Below are 26,768 nucleotides of genomic sequence, written 5' to 3'. Positions count from 1 at the left end.
GTGGGGCTACTCCTTAGTCTCCCAGACCAAGGGCTCACTGTAGGTGTAGTACCAGATGATACTTCTGACCCACTAAGACTCTGTGATTCTTGTTTATCTTTCTGCACATAGCTGTCTTAATCATTATCATCATCTAATACATCACCAGTAGGTGCATACCAACTGCCCATCTCATCAAAGATAACATCCCTGCTCACTCTGAACTCACCTGTGACAAGGTTGTGATAGCGATACCTTTTCTTCTCTAAAGAGTATCCAATAAAAACACATTTTTCTGACTTTGGATCAAGATTTTTCCGTAGCTCATCTGGCACATGAACGTATGTAACACAGCCAAATACTTTCAAGTGCAATACATCAGGCTTCTTGCCAATAGAGTATTCTTTAGGAGTCATCCCATGAACTGCAGCTGTGGGAGTTCTGTTCATAATGTAAACAACAGTATGGACAACCTCAAACCAGAAATATTTGGGCATATTCTTTTCAACCATTAATGCCCGTGCAACTTCTACAATATGCCTGTTTTTTCTTTCTGCAACACCATTTTGCTGTGGGGTATACCTGCAAGTAAATTGCCTCTTTATCCCATGAGTCCTCAAGAAGCCACTGAACTCATTAGAGAGGTACTCTCCCCCTCCATCTGATCTCAAGCACTTTACTTTTAAGCCTATTTTTGTTTCAACAGCTGCCTTAAAAGATTTGAAGTACTCAAACACATCACTTTTTTCCTTCGTGAAGTATACCCATAACTTTCTTGAACAATCATCAATAAATGTAACAAAGTATTTGTTGCCACCAAGAGATACATTCTATATAGACCCCCAAACATTTGTATGCACTACATCAAGTATATTTTTGCTTACTTCTCTATCATGTGAGAAGGGTTATCTTGTCTGCTTATCAAACTAGCATGCTTCACAAACTTTATGCAATTCTGCAACTCTAAAAGAAGGCAACCCTGTAACCAATCCTCAGGACTGCATCAATTTCAGTCTTTGCACATTTGCATGTCCGATACGTTTATGCCATATTTCAATATCTGCAACTACTTCTTTTCCTTTAGCATACATAGTAGCATCCATTGCAGGAATTCCAGCATCCAAAGTGAACATTCAGCCAACTCTACTTCCTTTTGCGACCAACTTGCACTTATTATTAAAGTATTCTACAGAACAACATTTTGCATTGAATCAGACCTGCAACCCTTGCTTTACCATTTGGCCAACAAACACTAGATTCTTTGTAATTGGTGGCACATGTAATACATCTGGCAGACTCTTTTTCTGGCCATCATACAAGGACAAGGGAACCTTTCCAATGTGTGAAATTGGGTGGTATGAATCATCACCCGTCTACACATAACCTGGGTTTTGTAAGTCCTGCATCTCTCCAAACCATTCAACATGATTGGTCATATGATTAGATGCGTCTGAATCGATATAGCATACATCATCATGTGTCCCCTTTCATGTAGCTGCATTCATCATATGCTGCATAACAAACAGACACTCATTTTTGTCTTCATTCTATTGTGAAGACGATGCATAGTTTCCTTGCTGCAATTTACCACTATGAATATCATCCTTCTTTGCATAGCAATGGGCTGCAATATGGCCTGTTTTGCCACAATAATAACAAACAATAGCAGAATTTCTAGAACCTCTATTCTACCATCCACCTCTTCCTCTAGAGCTCCCTCTACCTCTAAAGTTTCATATGCCTCCAGAAGCTTGGATTTTACCAAATTGTTGATTGAATCTGTTTTGCTGGTTATCGTTAGTACGTCCCATACCACGACCTCTCGAAGAGGATCTAATACATCCCCTTCTTGAACTTGAGTAAAATGCTTGGACCTGTTTACCATTTCTTTCAGATGAATTACCCTACATATTGATATCTTCAGTAATCATGAGAGAGATCAACTCATCAAAATCTGGAAATGGCTTCCGTACATATACTAAAGTAACAAATGATTTCCATGCCTTCTCATTGTTAAGGCCACTCAGAGTGGATGAAACCAAATCATCATCATCCGGCATTGCATCAATTGCTGCTAAAGCATATGCAATGTTCCTCACCTTCAACACATACTCATTGATAGACATTTTTTCTTTCTTCAAGGCATTCAACTCTTGCTTGAGTTGAATCTTTCGTGCCTTTGTATTTATTGAAAATATGCTCTCAAAAATTGTCCAAGCTGCATATAAAGTTTCTGCATTCCTGAAATGTCCTAGTATAGTATTATCAATGATTGTAGATAGCCAGTACATCACCTTTTTATCTTTCACATTCCACTCTTTCCATGCTTTTAACTCATCTGCAGTCGAAGGGATACCCAGCTTTGGCTCCTTTTCTTTACCTAAAATAAATTCATAAAGGCCCTTTCCAATGAGAAAGTTCGTTACATGAAACTTCCATGAAGGGTAGTTGTTCTTGTCGAGCTTCTCAATAATGGGATTTCCACTGTTCTCTGCCATTATCACAAACAAGGATACAACACATCAAGCTAGTCTTCTGCAATCTTTCATAATACGTGCACAATAATACACCAAGCAACCTTTTTCACTGATTGCTCAATAGTACATGTAATCTGCAACCTGTTTGCAGATAAACCTTATGTTTGCTTCCTTCAAACACCTCAAAAATTACAGATTCGCAATCTGTAACCTGCACATCCACTTTCGGTCAATACAACCGAAATCACAGTGTACCCTGAAACTGTTGTCTCTAACCTTGCGGCTCTAAAACGCGGCCTAAAACGGCTTCCTACAGAATATACATTGATCTGCTCATACACCAAATCTCACAGCAATCTGAGATTTTTGCTCGACCGTGCTTTCGGTGCCTCCACAGGTACTATCCAAGAGAGAGTGGAATAATAGAAGAGCTTCTTATCCGTTGCTTGCTTGCTCGAACCTTGCTTCTTCTCCTTCACACCTTGCTTCTTCTCCTTCACTTTAGCCTTCAAAATCAGCCTCTCTCAATGGTGCAGCTCTGATACCATGTCAAGAATCATGTGGTGGGGAGACTTGCTCGAGCTTCTACACCAAACACACATTGTATACACAAGAGGAAGCTCACTCAAGAACACAAGAAGAGAGATGGAGACCAAAACGTTTTCTTGCTGGTTTCTTCTTCTTCTTACACACACTATACAATATACATAAAGTATAGATGATATACAACATAAAGAAAAGTGGCATTCTAAATCAAACAGTGCATAACCGACTACACTAATCGACAGGCGTTATATCTTTGCCAGTCGTAGATAGATGTAACAAACTAAATATAACAAGTGATAAGTCAATGGCCATGTAAGTATCATAATGACCACCAACGTGCTAAGTGTAGACGTGCGGACTCATCTAGCCAGGCGGTCTATCATCAATGTCCGCACGTGTTGAGCTTGCCATCTCAACATAGGCATGGCCACTAACAAGGAAAACCAACAGCTTTATCTCAAAGATCCTAGCTGGTACCAAAAGAAAGCGATGAAGCCCATGACCAACAAAATTCAACAATCTTGAAACTTAAGTAACTGAAGTTTAGGGAAATTATCAAAGATCCTAGCTAGTACCAAAAGAAAGCGATGAAGCCCATGACCAACAAAATTCAACAATCTTGAAACTTGAGTAACTGAAGTTTAGGGAAATTATCAACAAAGCCCCACAAAACCTTGGATTCTTATCAAAGGTAAAGAAGGAAATTACAAAAGACTTATTTGCCAAGGATATAAGGAGGCAATTACATCAAGGCCAAGAATAAACTCAAAGGGATTTTTAGAACATTGATAGGCTACTCTATTATAAAGGACTCCTCTACATCCCTCTTGATCATTTGCAAGTAGATATATTCAAGAAGAGACACGATCTCCCCTTAGTAGAGCATTTTGGGGTTAACAAGATAATCAAGTTGGTTTCAAAGGATTTTTGGTGGCTATAAATGTGGAAATTAGCCAAGGACTTTGTACATTCTCGTGACACATGTAATTAAGCTAAAGTCCCTCGTCATCGACCTCATGGCCTTCTTCAACCATTAGCTATTCCAAGTAAGTAGCCATGGTCATCCTTATCCATGTAATTCATTGTTGAACTACCTTTTTCTAAAGGATATGATTCTATCTTGCTGGTGGTTGATCGATTCATGAAAATGGCACACTTTATCCTGACAACCAAGAGTACCAATGGAGAATGGATAGCAAGACTCTTTCCAGAAAGGTATATTGGCACCACAGGTTAGCTGATGATATTGTTTGTGATCGTGGCCCCTAGTTTATATCTATGTTTTGGAGAAGTTGTTCCAAACTTCTAGGAGTAAAAGCAAATCTTTCTTTAGTCAATCATCCATAGAGTGATGGAAAAATAAAATGAGTGAATCAAGTCTTGGAGCAATACATTAGATGCACAATCAACTATCATCAAGATGATTGGGTGGATCTATTATCCCTTGCTCAGTTTACATATAATAATTCCTCCCATATCTCCACTCAATTCACACCATTCTTTGCTAATTATGGTCAACACTCAATGATAGACAATCATACGAGATCACAGGAGAAGAATCCAACTGCTACAAACCGAGCTCAACACGCCTTTAATATTTCTAAAGAGTTGCAATCATAGATCAAACAAGCTCAAGATAAATATAAGAGAAATGTAGATAAGCTTCACATGCAACATCCATCATACAAAATTTGAGATCAAGTTTGGTTGCTTCCATGTGATCTACGTTTGTCTCACCCCTCCCAGAAACTAGATTATCAAATGACTTGGCCCCTTCAAGATTCTTGGCCAAGTAAATCCAGTCACTTATCGTCTCTAACTTTCCTAGTCCATAAAAATCCACTGTGTATTCCACGTTTCAATCTTGGATCCATGTCATGCATCCAGTATCAAAATACTAAAGCCATTGCCTCCAATTAGAATTGAAGATCACTAAGAATATGAAGTAGACAAAATCTTGGATTTGAGAATTTCAAGAGATAGATTACAATATCTGCTATGATGCAAGTGAATGAATATGGAAGCCATGTTCACATATTCAAAGAGCTCCTATTAATGTTCATGAATTTAATCTTCAACACCTAACCAAGCCAAGGTCTATTCAAAAGCACACCATTGCCCCCCGTGGAACTCCGTGCTAGAAGGGGGGGGGGGGGGGGGTAATGTAACAAACGCTCACACAAGGATGCAAGCTATGACAACCCCTGGTTCCATGAATTTTCTAGAAGATTTTATAACATTCTAGAAGATACCTACATCATAACTTATGTCATCATTGATATCAGCAACGCCATGTATCAGTATGTATATCATGCCATGTGTCGATGTGCATGTCATGCCATATTGCATTCTCTTGTTATGACATGTGTTTCCCTTAACATCCTTTGGCTATACTATAAATAGGGGTCGTGGGCTACAAGCCATTCAATCTTACCAACACTAAGCTCCTACGAGGTAAGTCCTCTTCCAGTTCTTATCTTGTTTTAGTCTTGCATTGTATTGAGTCTTTTTTTATAATCAATCCACGCTCTTGTGAGCATTATCTTATAATCCATTTATCACGCAATCAAGTTCTAGTTCAACTTCTCTTTCAAGTTCTTCTCTTGTAAGTTGTGAGAGAAATCTTCTCGGTCTTGAAGAACACTTGCCCTGCCCATAGCACAATGTGTATCATCAATGTAGAATGGAGCTCTTAGAAACTGTAGAACTTCATCATTCACTTGTTTTCACATTTTTTTGAGTGATGTTGGATTTTGCAAAATTGATCCATGTAGCCTGGATTTCTTTATCTTCAATTGAAGGGTTTGTAAACAGCTATGTATCTCTTGTTGGATATACTTGCCTCATCCAACAAGGCTTGCATATAGCTTGCCTTAACTTGGTTTCTTTTCAAGAAGGCTTCAATCTCTTCTTTTGTTATCTTTTGATACTTTGGGTCCTTCATAATTGTTTTGATAGCTTCCTTATTGAGAAGCATTTTAACGTGTGTAAGTGATGCCTCCATGCTTGAATGCTTTTCTTCATTAGATTGTAGGATATCTCTGCATTCAGAATCAAAATATTTAGTTATTATGAAATACTTCACAATCACTTTATGAAATAGGGAAAGATGTAACATGCAACTTATTTACTTCATTGTGTGCATCATTTTCTTAATGTTGCTACTCCATAACTTCATATCTTGAATATTTTGAAGTTTCATGCATTGTCTCTGAACTCCCAATATTGTTTTTTAAAGCCTCAATTGATCCTTTTGTTTTCCCAACTCTAAAATAACCGAGTCTTTGTTTTGTTGGAGTTTGTACCTAGGTTGCTCTAATGTTAGCCTCAAGGAAGCATTTTTCTTCTCTAACAAATCTATTTCCAACTTACATACATTGCTTAATGTAATGGCATCCAAATATTGTGTGTATCCTAAGAGTCCATTATAGCCATCTCCAACAAAGCTCACTAAGGATGTAATATCCTTGAACAAAGGTGTAGAATTAATCAAAGACTCTTTTAGATATAATTTGCCATTAGTCCATTGATCTATATTTCTCTTTTCTTGTGACCTATAGTGACTCATACTCATGCTCAAGCTCAATGTGAAGGTGATATACATCTCTCCTGTATCTCTTTGATGATGAGCAAGGCACCACCTTCTTTATTTGTGATGTTGATTCCATCCCAACCATCTCCATTTGTAATGTTGATTTAGCCCTTGCCATTCCTATTGTTTCACCCTAGCCATCTCCATTTGTGATGTTGATTTGGTTGGTTGCTACCATCCCTGTTTGTGTTGTTTGTGAAGTTACTTTCGAAAAATGCGAAAGTATACTGTTAACCCCAACACGAAGAAAGAAAAATGAAATAAAAAAGACGCAGGGCAAAGGCGGAAAAAAGGTAGCCCGACTAAAGAAAGAAGAGGAGAAAAGGCCAAAAGCGCAAGGGCAACCTTAAAAAGTCCAAGGCAAATGCAAAAGGGAAAATGTGCATTTTAAAATACAAAGGCATACCCTGAAATCTTGTAAAAGTATGCCAGGCGATGTAAAATTCAGAAAGCTAAAACAGAAGACAAAGACAAAGGCCAAGGCAAAGAGAAACGGAAGACAAAGACGCACAAGGAAAAGCACAAGTCAAAACTTTTGTAAAAGAGCGCAAGCGCATCATGGTTTAATTCAAGGAGCGCCGGGCTCTCACCCGTGCAATTTGTAAATATAGACGGGCGGTGGAAAGGAAGCTAGGAAGACAGGACAATGGGAAAAAGGGCCTAGGCTACGGTCGACTATGTAAAAAAGGGGATGACCGCCCAAAAAGGGATTTAGGGTTTTGTATATAAAGTTGAAAAGTGAATGAGAAGCTCATTCTGGTGTGTGGCAAAAAGTGGCTCTCCTCTTCTTCTTTTTCTTCTTGTTCTTGCTTGCTTGAGCTTGTGCTTGAGAGAGGGAGTATGAGAGTGTGAGTGAGTGAGTGTGTGAGAGTGAGGGACCGTGGGGTGGAGAAGCTCTCTATCTTCTCCTCTCTCCTTTTCTTCTCTTCTCTTCTCATTCTCTTGCTCACGGTGATGGAGCTTGGAGTGTCGAGCTTGAGGATGGAGCTTGCTTGAAGCTTGCACTTGGATCGTGGAGCTACTGGAGTGCATGGGAGAGGAGGTAACTCGAACGGCATAGAGGTAAGCTCACTACACCTGTAGATATGGATGGCGTATCGGCTATGTGAGAGGTAGCCATTAGTGCTCGGCTTGGAACGCTTAAAACAATAAGCGGTCCGTGGGTCTTGGCGGTCGAGCGAAAGTTTCCATATTTTGGTTCCGTTGCCGGGACCAACAGATTCAAGCCTTGAGCACTTGTGTGCTTTGAATCGAGCATTGAAGTAGGTTTTTCCCTGAACCAATGCTTGAGGTAGATATGTAGGAAGCGAGGGAGTTTGAAGAGGTATTCGATCTCCTTAGCAAGTAGGTTTTTGTTGTTTTGGACTTGGTAAAGCATGATAGAGTAGTGTAGGTATTTTTGTTACAATTTGTTCTGCATTAAGGAAGGATAGGAGCAAAACTTGGGGCAAACAGTAGGGTTTTGTGTTGTTGTATAACAGGCTGAAACATGGAAAAGAAGGGTAAGAAATGATATTTTGGGTTAAATGTTAGTAAGGGAGGCAATGTTGAGGTGAGTGCAGGCCTGGACAGGGTGAAAAGGGGCCAAGAGTGGCAAGAAAGGCCACATTGTGCATTGCAGGGTTTCAGGAGAGCAGGAGAGAAGAAGGAAGCTTCGTTGAGATGTCCACTCTTGATTGGTCAATGCAAATTCCATTGTCGGTGGATTGAGCGTTGCAAGTAGCCATTGACGGTAACGACTGCTTTGATTTTTCAGAGCACACGAATGTGTCTGAGGTTTCACCGCTATTGGGGAAGGCTTTATTCATTAGCTCTCCAGCACTCTTTGTCTCAATGTTCTTGGGGTCCACAACCACCTGCAACTGTTGTTGTTTTCGCTGTTTTCTCCTCTTTTTCTTGGTCAGTGAAGGTGCATCTCTCAACGACTCAGGATCCTGGATTAGGTCAACCGTTGTTGTGCTTGGTTGGGCCTTAGCATTTCCTTTCTCTAGTGTGTCCTCATGGGACGTAGCCGTGGCTTGCTGATTAGCCTTGCCAGGTTGCGAGGGTACAACTGTCTCCCTTGTGAGAGAGTCTAGCTCTTCAGCCAATTCCCATGTGGTTAACTTCTCCAGCCTAGCCTTTAGGCACTTTGGAAGTGCTGGAGTTGTTAATGAAGTTGGTTGCGACACCTCCTCTACGGGTAAACTACTAGGGACACGTTCCACAAGGGGCACTGTCATGGCCAAGGGCCGTGACTGCTGTGATCCCTGATTTGAAGTACTTGCAGCTAGTTCAGAGGACTTGCTACTATTGGTGGATGGCGGTGTCAAGCCCTTAGGGCAATTGGAAGTGGTCGTGTCTTTTGTTTCCCTTAGAGCATTCACTTGCGTAGATCGAGTATCAGTTGAGCTAGCCATGGCGAATTGCACCGACCTATACCAGTCACGTCTAAGGAGAACCATGACGCAATAACGAAGCCTCAGGAGACACATGGAAACCCTAAGAGCATAAGAAATCCTAGCATTGGCCAAACTTGTGCATCTAGGCCTGAGCCCCCAGCTACGCTAAAGCCCACGCAAACCCCTAGAATCTTGCAGATAGCAACCGAGCAAGCCCTCGTCGAACATAGAAGTGTCACAGAATGCTTAACTTAGTTGAATGCTAAGCTCAAAGTATTCGCACGTGTCTATGTCCTGGCAGACATGCGCGCATTCCCTAAAGAGCAGCTCGAAGAATACTTGCCATTTCCCTTATCTTGGGAAGAGCAAGAAAATCTTGACGAGCACTATAACATGCTCCTGTATGAATGCATGTGACTCATCTCTAGCGAGGAAGCCGACGAACTGCGCTTAACGGTCACATTCAATGATGCACTCTACCCACCAAATCTCTTAGAGATAGAGCAACTAAAGTGACTATCAGAGGGCCGAAGTCAATTTGAACAGCATTGGTGTGAAAACCGCATTGCAATGGCTGAACTAGGAGCCCGGAAGCCTCAGAGAAGCGATTGGCCAAATGGCGATCTCAAAGAGACCCAACCTATGTGGCACCAACTTCCTTTCGAGTGTTGTGCTGACTGCCATTCTGGGTATGGACTTAGCTGAACCTAGCCAAGAGAACCCTCTATGTGATAAGGTTCTCACTGAGGAGGAGTTACATGTTGCCAGTAGACTCGGACAAGGTTCCATGCTACTCGATGTTGCAAAATATCTATCGGTATTGAGTAAGCTGCCACGAGTACTGGATGCGTGTGCCACGCTCCAGTACAATCCAGAGTTCTATAATTGGTTTTTATCCTCATGAAGCGACATGGATTCATAGATATGTATATAAATAAACAATGACTTTTTGTGACCCTGAATGGACACTATCACCACACACAAGCAGTAATAGTCTAGCACAGGTAGAAGAGTTGGGATCAATAGGCTAAGCTTTTCACGTCCTCCTCTTGCCACACATTTAGAAGTGGTGTGACCATTTTCGTCTCCAGGTGGACGGCATGCAACTCTCGTTGCCACCATGGGAAGCCCTGACCAGCATCTCTGATGATGTAGGCAGGGCACATTCCCTTTCTATACACCTTTCCCTTTCCGGTCTATCCTTTCGAGGATGAGCCCTGCCCCAATCCATGACCACCAGTCCACGTAACTCAGCGTGAGCCAAGATGTGCTAATGACTGGAGGCTAAATGAACATCATCACGAGAGCCATCCCTCTACAACAAGCACCGCACGTCTCACCCCTCCCCTTCTTGTCACATGCGCTTGATAACCCATACTATAATCCCTCCCATGCGAATGGTTTTATTCCGTATCAAGGCCTAACCCTTGATTCGCATCTTGCATGTCCCCCTACGAGAAAAACATGGAGAATCTAGGGCAGCTGGCTTGCAAAGACGCCCTCCGCGGACGACGGGGACATGCAGCACACGCCCCTCCGCCGGTGCGCTACGTGCCCACCCTCAAAAGGTATGCAAAGAAACGAGGTCCCAAGCGACACCACCCCAGACGAAGGCCAAAGAATCCCCGGGCCAGGGGAGTCAAAGCTCAAAGAAGCACACAAGATGTGGCAACACCAGTTGCACAAACCCCCAATGGACGCTCGGGCACCAGGTGCTCAAAGGTAGAAAGGGCAGCTTGGGACAGGGAAGAATTCAATGAATTGTTCAAAGGCATCTTGGAAACCGTGGCAGCCAGAGATTAGACCATTCATGTACCGGTCGACATGTTCCCTGCCCAACCTCACCACCAGTAGAGCCTCAGTCGCTTGACCACCCGGACTCACCCCACCTTGTGCAAATCGAGTAGCCCTATGATGTACAAGCAACTTGACAAGTCATCATGCCTTAACTTTTTGTCTTTTGATGATTGAAGGGGCAAGCTCCCCACTTGTACACATGTCCTTTGTCTATCATTAATATATGCCACGCCTTCAACAAGCACTGAAATAGGCATTGCAATTAGCATCATAGCATTTTGAAAAGTTATATCTTGACATGATTGCATTTGTTCGTTGTACTTGACGCATGCGACTTGCATATACACTCATGAAATGACAAGTGGATGCAGGATGAAACATGTCTTTGTGCAAACGTGTTCAATGCCCAGGTCACCGCAAGACCACCAACCGCACAAAGAACCGCAATAAAGCCACACTGTCAAATGTGAAAAATTACCCTTGCGAGTGCCCGCATCGCACGAACCCAAGCATAGTCATGGGCTAGACTCTGTTCTTGGGTCAAGCTTTACAGTGAGCTCACGACGGTTGTCACCTCAATCATACCAACATCGCAACCATGACTTCTCTAACAACGGGGATAGGGCACAATCATCACTGTCACGTCCATTTCTTGAGCCCTCAAAGCTTGACATTTCCCATAGCCTCAATATATTGCAATCGTTGTACTCAGGCAATTCAAAAAAAAAAAAAAAACACCCACAATCACAGCACCGCACCTAGGGGTTCTCAAATTAGGTGCGTCCAGTGACCCTGGTCGGCTGGCTCTGTCCCTAGTCCCCTAGCCCCCTAACACCCCCCACAATAGCTCAGGGCACATCAAGGGCAGGACACACCTAAGGAGCGTGTCTCACCTATGGTTAGACCTGTCACCCTGACCCATTCACACAATATCCTCTTGCACTTTGCCTTAATACCGTTGCAATCAATGGTGGAAAGCACTGCACGAATGGCCATGAATAGCACACTGTCCTCATCGCACAGACCCCATGTCTACCAGCTACCGATAGTGCAGTATCCATACGTGCAATCACAATGCAGAGGATGTCGCATCCACCTTCCCATATACTTCCCACCATGGACGACTTTACCTCATCCACACGTCGTTATGAGAAACCAGCTCGCGGTCTTCTACTACCTACGTAATATCTAAGTATGCACGAGCACTCAAATAATATCAGCATCAAAGTATATCCACAGTTTGGGTTCTCAAGTGCAGGACAATACTCTCAGCTTGCTTAGAGTTTGACCTATCTCCCAAACTAATTGAACTATGTCTTGTGCACGATAAAGACAACTAGCACTCCCCCTAGGGAGAAATCACCTATGAGAGGTTTTCAATTGCAGGTATAGAAGACTCCAATGAGGGTGTCGTTCACTCTTCATCAACACTCAACTCTGAATTCCTATTTGTATCACCCTGTAAGCCTGCCGTTGTACTCCATCAGTGCAACCCCCCCAAAGCATAGCCCTACCACCTACCACTTAACACACCAACATGCCCCAACGACCTTCCTCCCCACCACTACCAACACTCAACCATGACACCCACAAACGTCCTTGCCACCCACGTCTTCGGTGCATGCTAAACACCTGCTACCCACGACGGTGAGTGCCATGGGACTGGTACTCGTCTAGGAGGGGGGTAATGTTAACCCCAATACGAAGAAAGCAAAATGAAATAAAAAAGATGCAGGGCAAAGATGGAAAAAAGATAGCCCGACTGAAGAAAGAAGAGGAGAAAAGGCCAAAAGCGCAAGGGCAACCTTAAAAAGTCCAAGGCAAATGCAAAAGGGGAAAGGTAAATTTTAAAATACAAAGGCGCACCCTGAAATCTTGTAAAAGTGTGCCAGGCGACGGAAAATACGGAAAGCTAAAACAGAAGACAAAGACAAAGGCCAAGGCAAATATAAACGAAAGATAAAGGCGCACAAGGAAAAACGCAAGTCAAAACTTTTGTAAAAGAGCGCAAGCGCATCATGGTTTAATTCAAGGAGCGTCGGGCTCTCACCCGTGTAATTTGTAAATATAGACGGGCAGTGGAAAGGAAGCTAGGAAGACAGAAGGACAATGGAAAAAAGGGCCTAGGCTACGGTCGGCTATGTAAAAAAGGGGAAAGGGGAGACCGCCCAAAAAGGGATTTAGGGTTTTGTATATAAAGTTGAAAAGTGAATGAGAAGCTCATTCTTGTGTGTGGCAAAAAGTAGCTCTCCTCTTCTTCTTTTTCTTCTTGTTCTTACTTGCTTGAGCTTGTGCTTGAGAGAGGAAGTGTGAGAGTGTGAGGGAGTGTGTGTGAGGGTGAGGGACCGTGGGGTGGAGAAGCTCTCCATCTTCTCCTCTCTCCTCTTCTCTTCTCTTCTCATTCTCTTGCTCGCAGTGATGGAGCTTGGAGCGTGGAGCTTGAGGATGGAACTTGCTTGAAGCTTGCACTTGGATCGTGGAGCTACCGAAGTGCGCGGGAGATGAGGTAACTCGAACGACATGGAAGTAAGCTCACTATACCCGTAGATATGGATGGCGCGTTAGCTATGTGAGAGGTAGCCATTAGTGCTCGGCTTGGAACATTTGAAACAATACGCGGTCCGTGGGTCTTGACGGTCGAGCGAAAGCTCCCACATATACATTGAATGCTTCAAAACACATTGTAACAGGCACAACTCAAGGCTTTATGTAGTCCTTTGGCTCATCTTTTGATAAAAAGAACCTATGCCATTAATCCTAATCAATCTAGATATGAGTTGCGATATTCTAAGCATTGGACACTTAATTCCAAGTACGGATCTCTAAACTCATAATTAGGACTAATTGACAACTTAAAAGCTTTTGGCTAATTTTTATATTTTGAAAAAAAAATAAAAAAATTAAAGAATTTGTGAATTATCTCTCTCTATGTTGAGGCGTAATTTTTTGCAAGGCCCAAACTTGAGTTCAAATCTCCCTTAATGCGAGGCTTGGACACGACTGCCCCTTGATGGGCAGTAACACTAGCCAATGCTTCAGTAGTATACCAAAGGATGTCTATCATCTATCCTCCTAATTAACCCAAAGGTAATACTTTGTGCTTTGATAACAATGGGCTCTATACTTGCTTCTCCCGCTAGTCTTGCCCATAGTGATGTTGTCCCATGCTATCTAAGGCGGAGCTCTAACACCTAACCACTTGTTGACGTTGGAAGAGAACTTATCCAAGTACCAGTCAAACCTTTGTTTGTTGGTTAAGCCAACCTCGATAGGGGTGCCTAAGTACTTGATAGTCTCTGTAGTCCTGACTAGCTTAAATCTGTATTGCAACAGCCAATTATCAGGCTCCCTCCAAGACATGTAAATAATCTCAGTTTAAGCTTGGTTAATCTTTGAAGCCAACAATTCAAAAAATTCTTGGTAAGTTTCCATAAGGGCATCCATTCAATCCTTCTCTACAACAGCCGTACAGTGCTGTACAAGACACACTCCCATCCAAGAGGGGGGAGCCTTTGATGGATCCCTCCCTGATCCTAAGATCAATACCAACCATAACAAAGTTATCATTAGCAAAGAATTGCATAAACACCACACTCCCATCCAAGAGGGGAGAGCGTTGATTAGAGCAAACAAGAAGGGGGCGAGTGGACACCCCTAGCAAATAGACCTTAGAACAAAATGCATTAGTCATCAAGCCAGTAATGTTTATGATGGTTACAACATTATGAAAAAGATGTTGACCATTGAAATAAAAACTGGACCAAACCAAAGAGCAATCAGTGTGCTCACAATGAGTACTCTATCACTAACTTTGTCAAAGTCCACATTTGGATGAGGACAAAGTCCGATTGCAAAACAAGGGCATAATCCATAGAGAAAACCACATTCACAATTGTGTCTTGTGTATTTTTTTGTCTTTGTTCTGCTTCTCATGAATGACCTACAACAGAAGCATCTTCATTCTCAATACTAGGGCTTTATCCAACATCTTGAAAGTGAAATTAAGCATGGTTAGAGGCCTCTAATTAGACACTTTGGTCATGAGGGTGGATTTGGGAATTCGTTTGATCAATGCCTTTATTGAAGGATTGGAGCATTGTGCTAGAGCTTCACATACTTTAGCATGGAAACAAAGTCTTCACCACGTACCTCCCATAGCTTCCGAAACAGCTCCACTTAGCCAATGGCCATCAACAAGCCCTAGGGATTTCCTAGACGTCATCTTCATAACTACAAACTTAAATCTCATCAACCGAAAATGGTGTCCTGCGAGAGCAGGACATTGATTGGCATGGGGCGACATGCACCTACAAAGAAAGTCAATCAAAGACCAGGCATCCATTGTGAGCTTCTGAGTTAATTGTCTCCTTTTGTTGCTTTAACTTGAGCACTTTGAAGAAAAAATTGCTTGGTCCATCACCGAGGCAGTCCCGCTTGCCCTTGAGTTGGACGCGGGCAGCTTGCACCCTGCCAGCTTCTTGCAAGCTAAGGTAATCCTCCACTTCATTGAGGCTTCCCTACAGAGAGGGGTCGCTGGGCTGACGCTGAGCGCAAGGCTGATACTCTCCTTGGTTTGCATCATGGAATGAGCCAACTCCCTTCCGCATAGCGTTCCTCCTGCCATGCTCCTTTGCCACTCTGGTGCCCTCCAGATTATAATTGAGAAAGAAGCAAGACTATCTAGCTGTTCTCCAAGCTGTTGTTAAGCCTAAGCATTGGGTCTTTAATATTTTGGCTCATAACTATTGTAGGTAATGTTAATAATGCCTCGTATCAGCTCCTGCCTGTGATCAGCAGGGCCATCATCATGAGGTTTGTTTAGCTTCGCAAAAATGCCATCTTTATAGGCAGGACCCAAGTTTGTGTACTTTGCAGTTGGTGTACTGCAATCATTAACTCTACCAGTTATTTATGGTTGGCTCTCTACATTAAGACCAGTAATCAATCCAAACCTACTTCCGAATCGTAGCTCCACGTTAACAATCAATGATCATATATGCAAAGCAAATCCAGGCATCATTAGATTATATATCCAATGAGACTGCATCAATATTTACATCATCAATGAGGTGCTTACAGGAGATTCAGCCAAACTGAATGAGACAGAACAAAGAAAAAGGAAGCGGACTGGACATGAAAACACGGCTACAGGTGGACTGAATATATGAGACGCCACCAACAAGACTATCTTTATTGACAGGAGCTCCCTCCACAGGCAAACGCACCAAGAAGGAGCTCAATTTTCCCAGTGACTTGCAGCACCAGATCACTGCCCACCGCGAAGACGCAGCACCAGATGGAGTGTACTCTCCTTCTGAATGTTGTAATCGGCAAGAGTGCGGCCATCTTCTAGTTGCTTCCCCGCAAAAATAAGCCTCTGCTGGTCAGGGGGGATCCCTTCCTTGTCTTGGATCTTGGCCTTGACGTTGTCAATGGTGTCAGAGCTCTCCACCTCCAACGTAATCGTCTTTCCGGTCAAGGTCTTTACAAAGATCTGCATGCCACCTCTCAAGCGCAGCACAAGGTGAAGGGTAGACTCCTTCTGAATGTTGTAATCGGCAAGGGTGCGGCCGTCCTCGAGCTGCTTGCCGGCGAAGATGAGGCGCTGCTGGTCAGGGGGGATGCCTTCCTTGTCCTGGATTTTGGCCTTGACATTGTCGATGGTGTCAGAGCTCTCGACTTCAAGGGTGATGGTCTTGCCAGTGAGGGTTTTGACGAAGATCTGCATGCCACCACGAAGGCGCAAGACAAGGTGGAGGGTGCTCTCCTTCTGGATGTTGTAGTCGGCGAGGGTGCGGCCGTCCTCGAGCTGCTTGCCGGCGAAGATGAGGCGCTGCTGGTCGGGGGGGATGCCTTCCTTGTCCTGGATCTTGGCCTTGACGTTGTCGATGGTGTCGGAGCTCTCGACCTCGAGGGTGATGGTCTTGCCGGTGAGGGTCTTCACGAAGATCTGCATCTTGTCGATGACGGACGGACGGACGGACGGACGGACGGAGAGGAGAAGGAAATGGGGATGAGATGGGTAATCGACCGAAGATGAAAACTCAGACACAAAATGCTCGTCGGAGGATGCACCCCTGCTGCCTTTAAATAGAGAGAGGAGCCTCCGTGCCTTACGCGTTTGAGGCCTTTCACACCAGATCCTACATGCCATGCCAATCACTCCTTGCCTTTTGCTCCATTATTGGCCGTCCATCTGTCTCTCGTATCTTCTAAACCCTAGATTCCAAATTTAGTCAAAACTAAGAATTTAAACTCTAGTCTCTAATTCCTTAGGTCTAATTTATAGGACCCCTCCACATGCAGCCCTCCACATGCCAGATGATTGACCTACACAGTAATGCTCTTTGGTCACATGTACAACCAAATGCACATGAGAAAGCTCGAGGGCAAGATCAGTCATACTGAATGGATAATAAGAGAGAGAGATGATCTGGAGAAAAAGACAGTGGCCAAAACTGTGCCACATAAGTATGACTTCGTTCAGTTTATCTAGCAACACCATTTTTAGTACTACTCCATCGACCTATTGGAGTTCCTTTTCTCACAGAGATGAAGTTATTGTGAACTTGCGACATTCTCCAAGTTTCGACTCCTACAACTGGCATAAGTCAATTCAACTTATGTGTGGCATGGCTCTAAATCTACTATTCTAAACTTGCGTAGTATCTTTCTTATAATTTTTAGATGTCTCACACCTCAAATCGAGCCTACATGACAAGCACACAAATCTCCCAAAACAAACATCATTCCTTACAACATATTTCTCCAAAATGCAGAAATAACATTCGACATACCCACAATCTCTAAAATAGCATTAAGAATGACGACATTTTTCCAAATAGAAAGAGCTTTACATTCTCTTTTACAAATTGTGCAACCCATTTGAATCAAGGTATCCCTAAACTAGGGTGCAGCTTACGATTCATCCTTATGACATTTCAAAAAAAAGTTTTTACAAAACCTAAAATAAGATTGGTGAGTGGCCGAGTAGAATGTAGCCATCCCTAAATAAGGTTGTAAATAAACCGACAAGTTTCATCTTTCTAGAGATAGTTTTTCCAAATTTAAAGTTAGAAGAAGATTTACTCGCACGATGCACGAGCAATAAGGACTTGGCACATGCAAATTCATCAACAAAACTAACTAGCACTCTTGTGGAGGAACTTAATATCAATACACATGTTGATTCGTGAACAGAATGAGCTCTTATCATTGCACCTACAATCATGGATGTTTTCAATTGGCTTATTTGTTGTCCACTATCAAGTCAGCTTATGATTCCATTCAACATTGCATGTTTTGCCATTTCTTTTCATCTTGATAAGATTTCTTATCTTGCCTTGTGTTTAAGTCCACTTACTTGTAAGAGAGGTCAAATCATCATACAATCTTGAATTGGCATTCCATTTCAAGGTTGGCCTTCCATGTTTGTTCATGTTCTTGCAAAAAAGGTTTCATTTATTATTTTCTCTCTACATGTGCACATCATTGCACATGTGTATATATGCATCTACAAGCACAGAAAGTTATAAAGAACACAAATTTTTTGTATTAGCATGACCATAAGTCCTAGTGAGGTGTAAGCATTGATCAAAACTACATTTAAACCAAAATTAGAAGTATAATACTACTTGATTAAGCTTGTGCAGATAGAGAGGGCCCATTTGGGATAAAGAGAATGTTGGCAAAAAGAGGGTCCATTTGGGACAAGGGGAGTTGTAGGTTGATGGAGGCAAGGTTGTCAGTAGGCAAGCCAGATGGAGATGCAAGCCACCACGCAAGGGCAGGTTTTGGGGGGGGGGGGGGGGGGGAGACATGCTTGGTAGGGCTTTACTATAGAAGGTTGTGACAACAAAGAGAGGGAGGATGCTAGGGATGAGTAGTTGTCTTGAGGTGAAGTAAGCTCTTCAGCTTGCTATGGAGAAGTAGCAAAAGGCTCTCACTTAGGTACTGTGATCATTTCTGACCCTTTAAGTGGATGTGGTCACAACAAGTCTTGTCAGTAGATCCCTTTAAAAAAAAACCTCTCTTTGTTGTCTACAAAGCACAAAAATTCAATCCAAAAACATCTATCTTTGCCATTCGAGATGAATATCATGGAGTCTTATATATGCATAATAGAATGGACGGAGCCATTCAAAACTTCAATATGCCCTTCGTAGGCATGGAAAAGATGTTCTTATACAAATGTGTCCTTCAAACCACACCATCTATTTTCATGGTTGCCTCTCTCAAGTCTTCTTTACTAATTTACCTATTAATGAAAGGAAAAGAATTAGTATGATTTTACTTCTCAATGTAAGGAATAAAAAATTGACAAAAATGGAATGAAGATAAGATGCATATAATGGATAAAAGAGCTTTATGTTGATTGACTAGATCATCTAGAGAGAGAGAGATTGAATGTCTTACTAGATTGTCTAGGCCTAAGTGAATTTGACACATCCTCTAAATTTGAGTGAATGCCTTAACAAATTGTTCTAAGTGAATTCAATGCATTGACACTTGGACATTCTTGGCATTAGGTGCCATTGACTACTGTGATGGCTATTTGTTGGATGCTACTGTGACAGCCAATGGCTATGTGTTGGGCGTCATTAGTTGCTATTGGCTATGTTTGGTGCTTGACCATTCTTTGCACTAGGTCGAGCACTAGATGCCACTAGCTATTGATGGCTATCTATTGGGGACTGCTGGATGTCGCTACTTGTGCACTGGCTTACACACAATAGAAGTTGCTGGTTGGATGGGAGGAAGGTTGATGTTCTCAGAGGTTGCCATTCGGCATGGAAAGGCAATAAAAACTTGTGGAAGAGATACTCTCCACACACACTTCATGTAATTCCTTATTGATGCGATTAATCTTTCTCTCTAGAGCTTTCAATTGTCTTTGGATTTGTATTTGCACTTTTAGCCACTTATAAACTCTATTGGTGAATTCTTACTTGAAATTCTCACACACACACACGCACACACACACACACACACACGCGCGCACGCGCGCATGCACGCACGCACACACACACACGCACACACGCACGCACACCCACACACACGCACACGCACACGCACGCGCGCACACACACACACACACACACTCACTCACTCTCTCTCTCTCTCTCTCTCTCTCTCTCTCTCTCTCTCTCTCTCTCTCTCTCTCTCTCTCTCTCTCTCTCTCTCTCTCTCTCTCTCTCTCTCTCTCTCTCTCTCTCTCTCCCCCCCCCCCCCCCCCCCCTTCCCCCTTGAGTTACCTTGATATATTTGTAAGCATGTGTGTTGGAACATGTCTACACATTTATAAATCTCTTATGCATGTATTCCTTATTGGTGAAATTAAGCTCTCTTTTTAGAGCTCACAATTTTCTAATTTGTATTTGTGTTTTCACTTTTAACCATTTGTAAATTTTTTGGGGTGAATCATTAGTCAAAATTTTGTGTGTGTGTGTGTGTACTTGGTGGTGTGTGTTTGATTGATACCTTGATATAGCATGTTTGTGTGAACATATATAGATCTCTTAGGTATGTATTTATTATTGATATAATTAACCTTTCTGTCTAGATCTCTCTATTTCTTTGTAAGGGTGTTTGCACTTGTAAGTATTTGTGATTTAGTTTGAATGAAATGTTAGTTGAAGTATGTTGAAACCTCACTATGCTAGTGTGTAGATACAAATATTTTATGTGTGTGCAAGAAATACATATGTTATGCATGTACCAACTTTTTATGTAATCTCTCTTTGTGTGTGTGTGTGTGTGCGCGCGCGCGCCCACGTGCACCTGTGATTAGTATACATGTAATTATGTAGGTGTTGATTATGTAAGTATTGGAAAAATATGAATATGAAGTATGGATAGTACTTGAGGAAGATATAGTAACACTACATGTATACTTAAGCATGGCTAAGTATGTTTAAAGTATTTATTGTACTTATGATCCTTTAGTTTATTGCTTTAGGGTTTTATAAATCAAGCTTAATAATGAAAAATCAAAGCAAGGTTCTTGTGTGCAACTTAGAAAACACATACAATTATAACATCCTCTTAATAGGACCATTAATATGCTTGTAGATAAGCCATTGGGAAGTGAGGTCATAAGAGAATAAGACATAAAATAATAAGATTGTTAGTCTCCTTCTTGATGAGCAATTACTTAGTGAAGTCATGAAGGAATAATAGAATAAGGGTGATCTTGCTAATCTTTTTCTCACCTTTGAAATATATCTTGCAAGATTTGTACATTATAGATTCAATCAACACATGAAACCATATAGGCAAGTTGCATGTAGTTCACATGTGCTTTATTTCAAAGCTCATATAGCATAGATAATTGAAATACATCTTATAAAGTGTGTATATCACAAATTCAACCAATAATGACATGGCATGAATTGTCGTACTTGAATTGCATTAGTAATGAGACTTAAATTGCTAACTACATTCATGGATTAGGAGATAAAGAGACAAGAGAGAAATAGAAAAATCAAAACTTTATTGGTCTCCCTTTGGTTTCTTAGTAGGCCTTGGCTTTTAAGAGGCCATGAATTTGGTTTGTGTGTGTACGCATAACTTGTATCATGAAGGTGTGTGTTCTTCACATGTACATTTTTCTCTATCTCTCATTAATGTATTGTGGTTGTTTTTGTGTTTCGAGTTATATATGTGTATTGTCAAGAGAGCCCATGTTGCGTTTGGGCCAAGTATGGTTGAATTCAACAAAACTTACTCAAAGACACAATGTTGTAGTTTGTACCCAAATCCAAAATTTCCGTTTAGGTCTTACTTCATTACAACATGGAAATGGAAAGTGCCCCACTACATCTCCAAACCCTAGGCTCATAAGATTTTGAAAGACCACTTAACACCCAATATCTTCCACAACCAAGGTTTCATATTGACAATGGAGGAGTCCTTGCTCTTCTCCATGAGATCTCTAGGATGGAAATTCGTCCTACTATGTTTATGCTACTTTATTATGACTCTCAACATCACAGTCTTGTTAAAATGAATAAGATATGTAGCAAACGTCACGTAAAGAATTGGAATAGTGAGTCTATACTTGTTGGTGGGCTAATTGTGGAGACCCATTGTTGGCAAAATGGAAAGATTTCATTACCTTCCCTCTTTGAGGAATCAATAGAGCCTTTTTGAAGTCTATTGTGTGATGATCAAATGGTAGTAAAGAGTTTAGGAAATATATACATGCATATGATGTTGCCCTTGCTTTTGTATGATTGCTTGCTTGGTCGAAATGGTTACACCTTTTTGAGTTCATGGTTACATATATCATTGTATTGGGTCCATGTTGCTAGATGTTCGTGATAGTGCATGACCACACTCCGCACAATTGTACATGTATGACATTGAGCATGAACTTGAGAACAAGATGTCTATCATGCCAAATCTTGATGCAATGACCTTATCTTCATTGTGATCGATGATGCATAGTCACAATGTTTATGCTCGTGCCTTCCAAAGAGTTGTTGAGAGAATTCTTGATAATCCTACAAATAGAGGTATGAATGATTGTTACAAAGGGTCATAGAACATCAAGATAGTACCATGTGTCTATACTGGCAAAGTGAGTTTGCAACCATTATGCTTGGCCAAGGAGATGATGACTTCTTGTGCCACTGTGACATAAATGTATATACAAGGACTGGTGTTTGTGTTCTTACATCCAACTTGCATTGAAGCTATATGCCTTTTTCATAAAATGTTACAATTCATGATTTTAGTGGTAGAACAAAAGAAAAATGGCAAAAATCATGTTCTAAGAAGCCCATATTATGGCTCAAGTGGAATGGAGATGTTGGCCCATTTGTCTTAATAAATTATTGAACCTTATAGCACACATCCTTAGAGATGACACTTCCTTCTGCATACAAGATACATGTTTCAACAAGAACGTCAATGATATCCTACAATTCTCCCTAGAGTCAACAAAATTGATCTCATTCTTTATTCCCCTAACTAGAGGTCATGTTTCCCTTACTATATCATCTATCAATTGCCTTTTTGCATATGTAGCCCTCCATTGCACCTTTTAGTTTGCAATGCAACTCATTGATGATATTGTGAAGGGCAAGGTGTATACTCTTCATTCTCAAGCAATGCCATGTAGAAATGTAGTTTGAGTCTATATATCATTGGACAAACACCAAAGGGTATTGCTAATACGATCAAATAATTTATCTAAGTTATCTTCAATCTTATGAAAAACCCCTGTAATTGGAGAGCATGTTGTTGCATCAATTGGTCTTAAATGCTTCAAGCTAGAAGGATGCACTTGTTGCTCTCCCTCTTTGTTTTGTTATTCAAGTGCATGACTTTTTCCCATCAACAAAAAGGTATTTCTACTAAAAGTGTGAAAAGACACCAAATTATCCATGACATCTCTTGAGAAGGTTGAGAGCCACGTAGATAGTACCAATCAATGAAAAATGAAGGTGCAATCAGATATCAATAGACCAAATGCAAGCAAGCCACATCCAAATTGTTTGAAAAAAGTAAGAAATGTATCAATAGTAGCGTACCTTCTTAATCGACACCAAGATGGCAAGAGGCTTTGAGAGGCTGTAGTTTTACCATTTTATGTTGCCCAAAGGTATCCAAGGACATTGCACTTGACATGGGCACTTGTCATAATAAGGAATTTTTCCAAACATATCAAAATTCAACCATCACACATATTAGTCTTTGAAAATGGAAAATTCTATTGGAAAATACATATAATACAAATATAAAATTGTAATGATGTAGCATAATAGCTGCATCAATTCCAACAAATGGAGCAAGTGGTAAAAGTTTTATTTTACTTTTTGAAACAATTCATGATATGTAATGTGTGGTGGTATGTGCGCTTGCACTCCTATCTTCCAATAAAACTTTCATTAAAGTCACAAACTTAACATGAGTGAACGCAAGATAAAATTGACCATGGGAGAATATCGGTGTCTTGGGATACAATCTGAGATACATTAATGTTTGACCTTGAGACTTGTTGATTGTCATTGCAAAAGCCAATTGAATGGGAAATTATATTCTCCTCATTAGAATGACAATCCCATTGACACTAGAATAAATGTGATTCTAAGTATGAAGGCAACTTCACCAACATTTGTCCATGTAATAATTTTAGCCTTCAAGACCTTTCCATGGAATTGCATGCATATCAATCTAGTATCATTGCACAAGTTTGAGTTTCTCAAGCATATGATAGGAGCATTGTTTTTCAACACCAAGCAATGAGGCCAAAAACAAACACTAAGATCAATGGAGTCTCAATGGAGTTAAGGTATTTAGTGGAATTAAAGGAAGAAATTTGCATCGCTCTCATCTATGGAGTCAACATTGTGGAAAAAATGAGAATCAATAGGCATTGTTTGCAAATCATCAATATTTAAGGCCAAAATTGCATAGCCATTGGAAAAGGATGGAGTCACACACAGAAATGCATAGTTACACATCGAATGGATATTCATATAAACATCTGAGATAAGATCATCCATGGAAGAACTATGCAAAATCGTGTGTGAAGGAATTGCAACATGGCTCCATTGTTATCTAAGAAGTTCTGATCATCTCCAAGAGAGAGAAGCCAATTAAGAAAAGTTAAATTCTTAGAATTTTCCCTTTGCATGGATACTCACATATTTTGAGTCAACCATAAAATGCACACATGACTCCATAGGGAAGAATAATAAAGTGCTGTATCTAGTCTCTCTTTATGGTTGCCCTTTGCAACCACAAGCAAAACTTAATGAAGATATCCACCCAAAAGTAACACCTTTTCTCCAAATGGCCTGCTACAACCCATGATGTCTCACAAACATCTATCCAATGCTTGAAGGCATAGCAATACATCATCGACACTTTGTCTCAAATTATAAATAGGAAACCCTCAACAACTCTACCAACCATGCCTACACACATATTATAGGAGTATGTATTCTTTAGCTCCTATGGATTCTTGAATCTCGAGCGTGTTGTTTGTTCCTTTGGCAACAAGAATGCAACAATACATGAGGATGTAGTTGCTAGTACAACTTTTTCCTCCCCTCACAATCTTGCCAATAAGTAATTATACAAACATGTTTTCCTTGACCCTGCTAGCCTTGGATCACCATCCAAAAAGAAGATGATGTTACATGATAAAATCACAAAATCAAGGACATCCAAGAATTCCTACCTTTGATATTTATTCTAATTGGACTCTATAGGATAGACATATTCAACATCAATATCCAACTCCTCGTTGTGAATCAAGGGATCGACCATGTTTGGTTTAAAATTTGTGAGAATCAAATTTAATTTCTAGCATTTTGTCAAACTATCACTTGGGTGGAGTGTTCATAAAAACCAGTTGATAAATAATATCATATGTTAAATGAACTTTAAAATGACCCCACATTTGGCATGGTCTCACATGATCATAGAAGACTAACAAAGTTGCGAAAACTGCATACAATTGTCCACTTGCCTGCACCAACATAGCTTCCTCCATGCACATATAGTACTCATGGCCACTCTCTAGCAAATCCTTTGCATTTCAGGCTACTTTGAAGAATAAATACAACACTATGCCAATTGTTTGAAGCTCCTCAAAAGATTTATGACCCTTTCATACAACGAGTAGCATTCTTAAGCAAAAGAGCTAGCCCACAGATTGTGGCACACAAAAAAAAGGCCACAAACACCTCCCTTTTTTCTCTTAGTCCAAATTTTTCTTGTAGAATCCTAGACTCAATCCAAAAGAAACTCTTGATAAAGCAACACATTTGCCTTTGGATGTATTTGATTGCACACAAACCACTCTATTAGCATTTTTGAATCAATGTTGTCATTTGTAGTTACATGTTTGATATTATCTATCATGAAATGCCCACATTTTCCCCATGTAAGTGTGTATGAAAAGGAATGACATCAAGCTTTTCATTGTACAATTAATAAAGATATTTTATATTAGATATGGTGGAACAAACCTCCACATTGATGTGCACTTTGTATTTCTAAGAGAGGTAAGAATTATAAGACATAACCCAACAATTGTCAAGGTATGCACCTCTACCCAAGCACGTCTACCATAATTTCTCCTTACATTAACAACATAACCATGATCACTTCCACAATTCTATTTGCAAGGCTTCATGGATAATGTCTCAAACATTTACCATTCACCAACATTGACAAATTTTCCCAAGTCGACCACATGGCCCATGCAAATTGCAAGCAATGATTGTTTCATATAGCTCCAATTTATCATGATCTAGAAGCTCAGTATAGATAAACCTATCATAGTGATTAGCATCCTTGGTTTTGAATGCATCTTGCAAGATCACAACATATGTGAATGCAACAAGCCATGTTTTTGAAACTTGAAAATAGTGACATAGGTTGCAACTCTACCAAAGAAACTTGTTTTCACAAGGGTATCCATTAAATCCTTGTGTTTTTGGAAGAAAACTAGTGGTCAAGTCAAGTCTATCTTGCATGATTTATTGAGGCACAAGTGAGCTTTATAATTTTTTGTTTGTGGGTTGCACATGAATATTAATGGGGAGATGATGGCTAGACTGTGGTGTAGATGGGCTTTGGCATCGTGTGCACCAATGGCATGCTATGCTTGTTCTAGCATTGCACCCCATAAAATTAATATCAATCGGATGGAACTAGCCGTGCTAGTCCACTTGCTAGGGATTTTCCACATACCAATGGGCCTACCACGGAAATGTAGATTTCTCGATGAGTTATCTAAGCATGGAAAAAACCACTATATATAGAGAACATGGGTTGCATTTGTCACTTATTCAACTTTTGGGTGACGTGAGTCTCTTGGGGAGTGCATGCTTGTTGGATGAAGAACTTTCTTATGGGGCAAAACCCTTAGAGTATCTCATGCCTTGAATGGATGGTTTGGAGAATTTGTTAGGGTGTGAAGTGCAACATCTATCTTAGTACTTTTCACCTTAGTACTTGTGTGCATGTAGGTACACG

General features: G+C 40.9%; 1 protein-coding gene across 1 annotated transcript; it reads right to left on the bottom strand.

Moving 5' to 3' along the window:
* Positions 1-15,748: 15,748 nt before the first annotated feature.
* Positions 15,749-16,836, bottom strand: LOC148025814 (polyubiquitin 11). Its single transcript, XM_087693054.1, has one exon. It carries the CDS (start codon positions 16,726-16,728, stop codon positions 16,039-16,041), a length of 690 nt encoding a protein of 229 aa, XP_087549180.1. The 5' UTR covers positions 16,729-16,836; the 3' UTR covers positions 15,749-16,038.
* Positions 16,837-26,768: the final 9,932 nt, after the last annotated feature.

Source organism: Lygodium microphyllum, chromosome 14, assembly GCF_053477565.2.
Source record: "Lygodium microphyllum isolate KBCC chromosome 14, Lygodium_microphyllum_v1.1.10, whole genome shotgun sequence".
Taxonomy (NCBI): Eukaryota; Viridiplantae; Streptophyta; class Polypodiopsida; order Schizaeales; family Lygodiaceae; genus Lygodium; species Lygodium microphyllum.
Note: the sequence above shows the minus strand (reverse complement) of the source record. Positions and strands in the feature narration are given on the sequence as shown.

Coding starts and splice junctions, on each gene's coding strand:
- LOC148025814 (XM_087693054.1), bottom strand. CDS start 16,728: ATGCAGATCTTCGTGAAGACCCTCACCGGCAAGACCATCACCCTCGAG.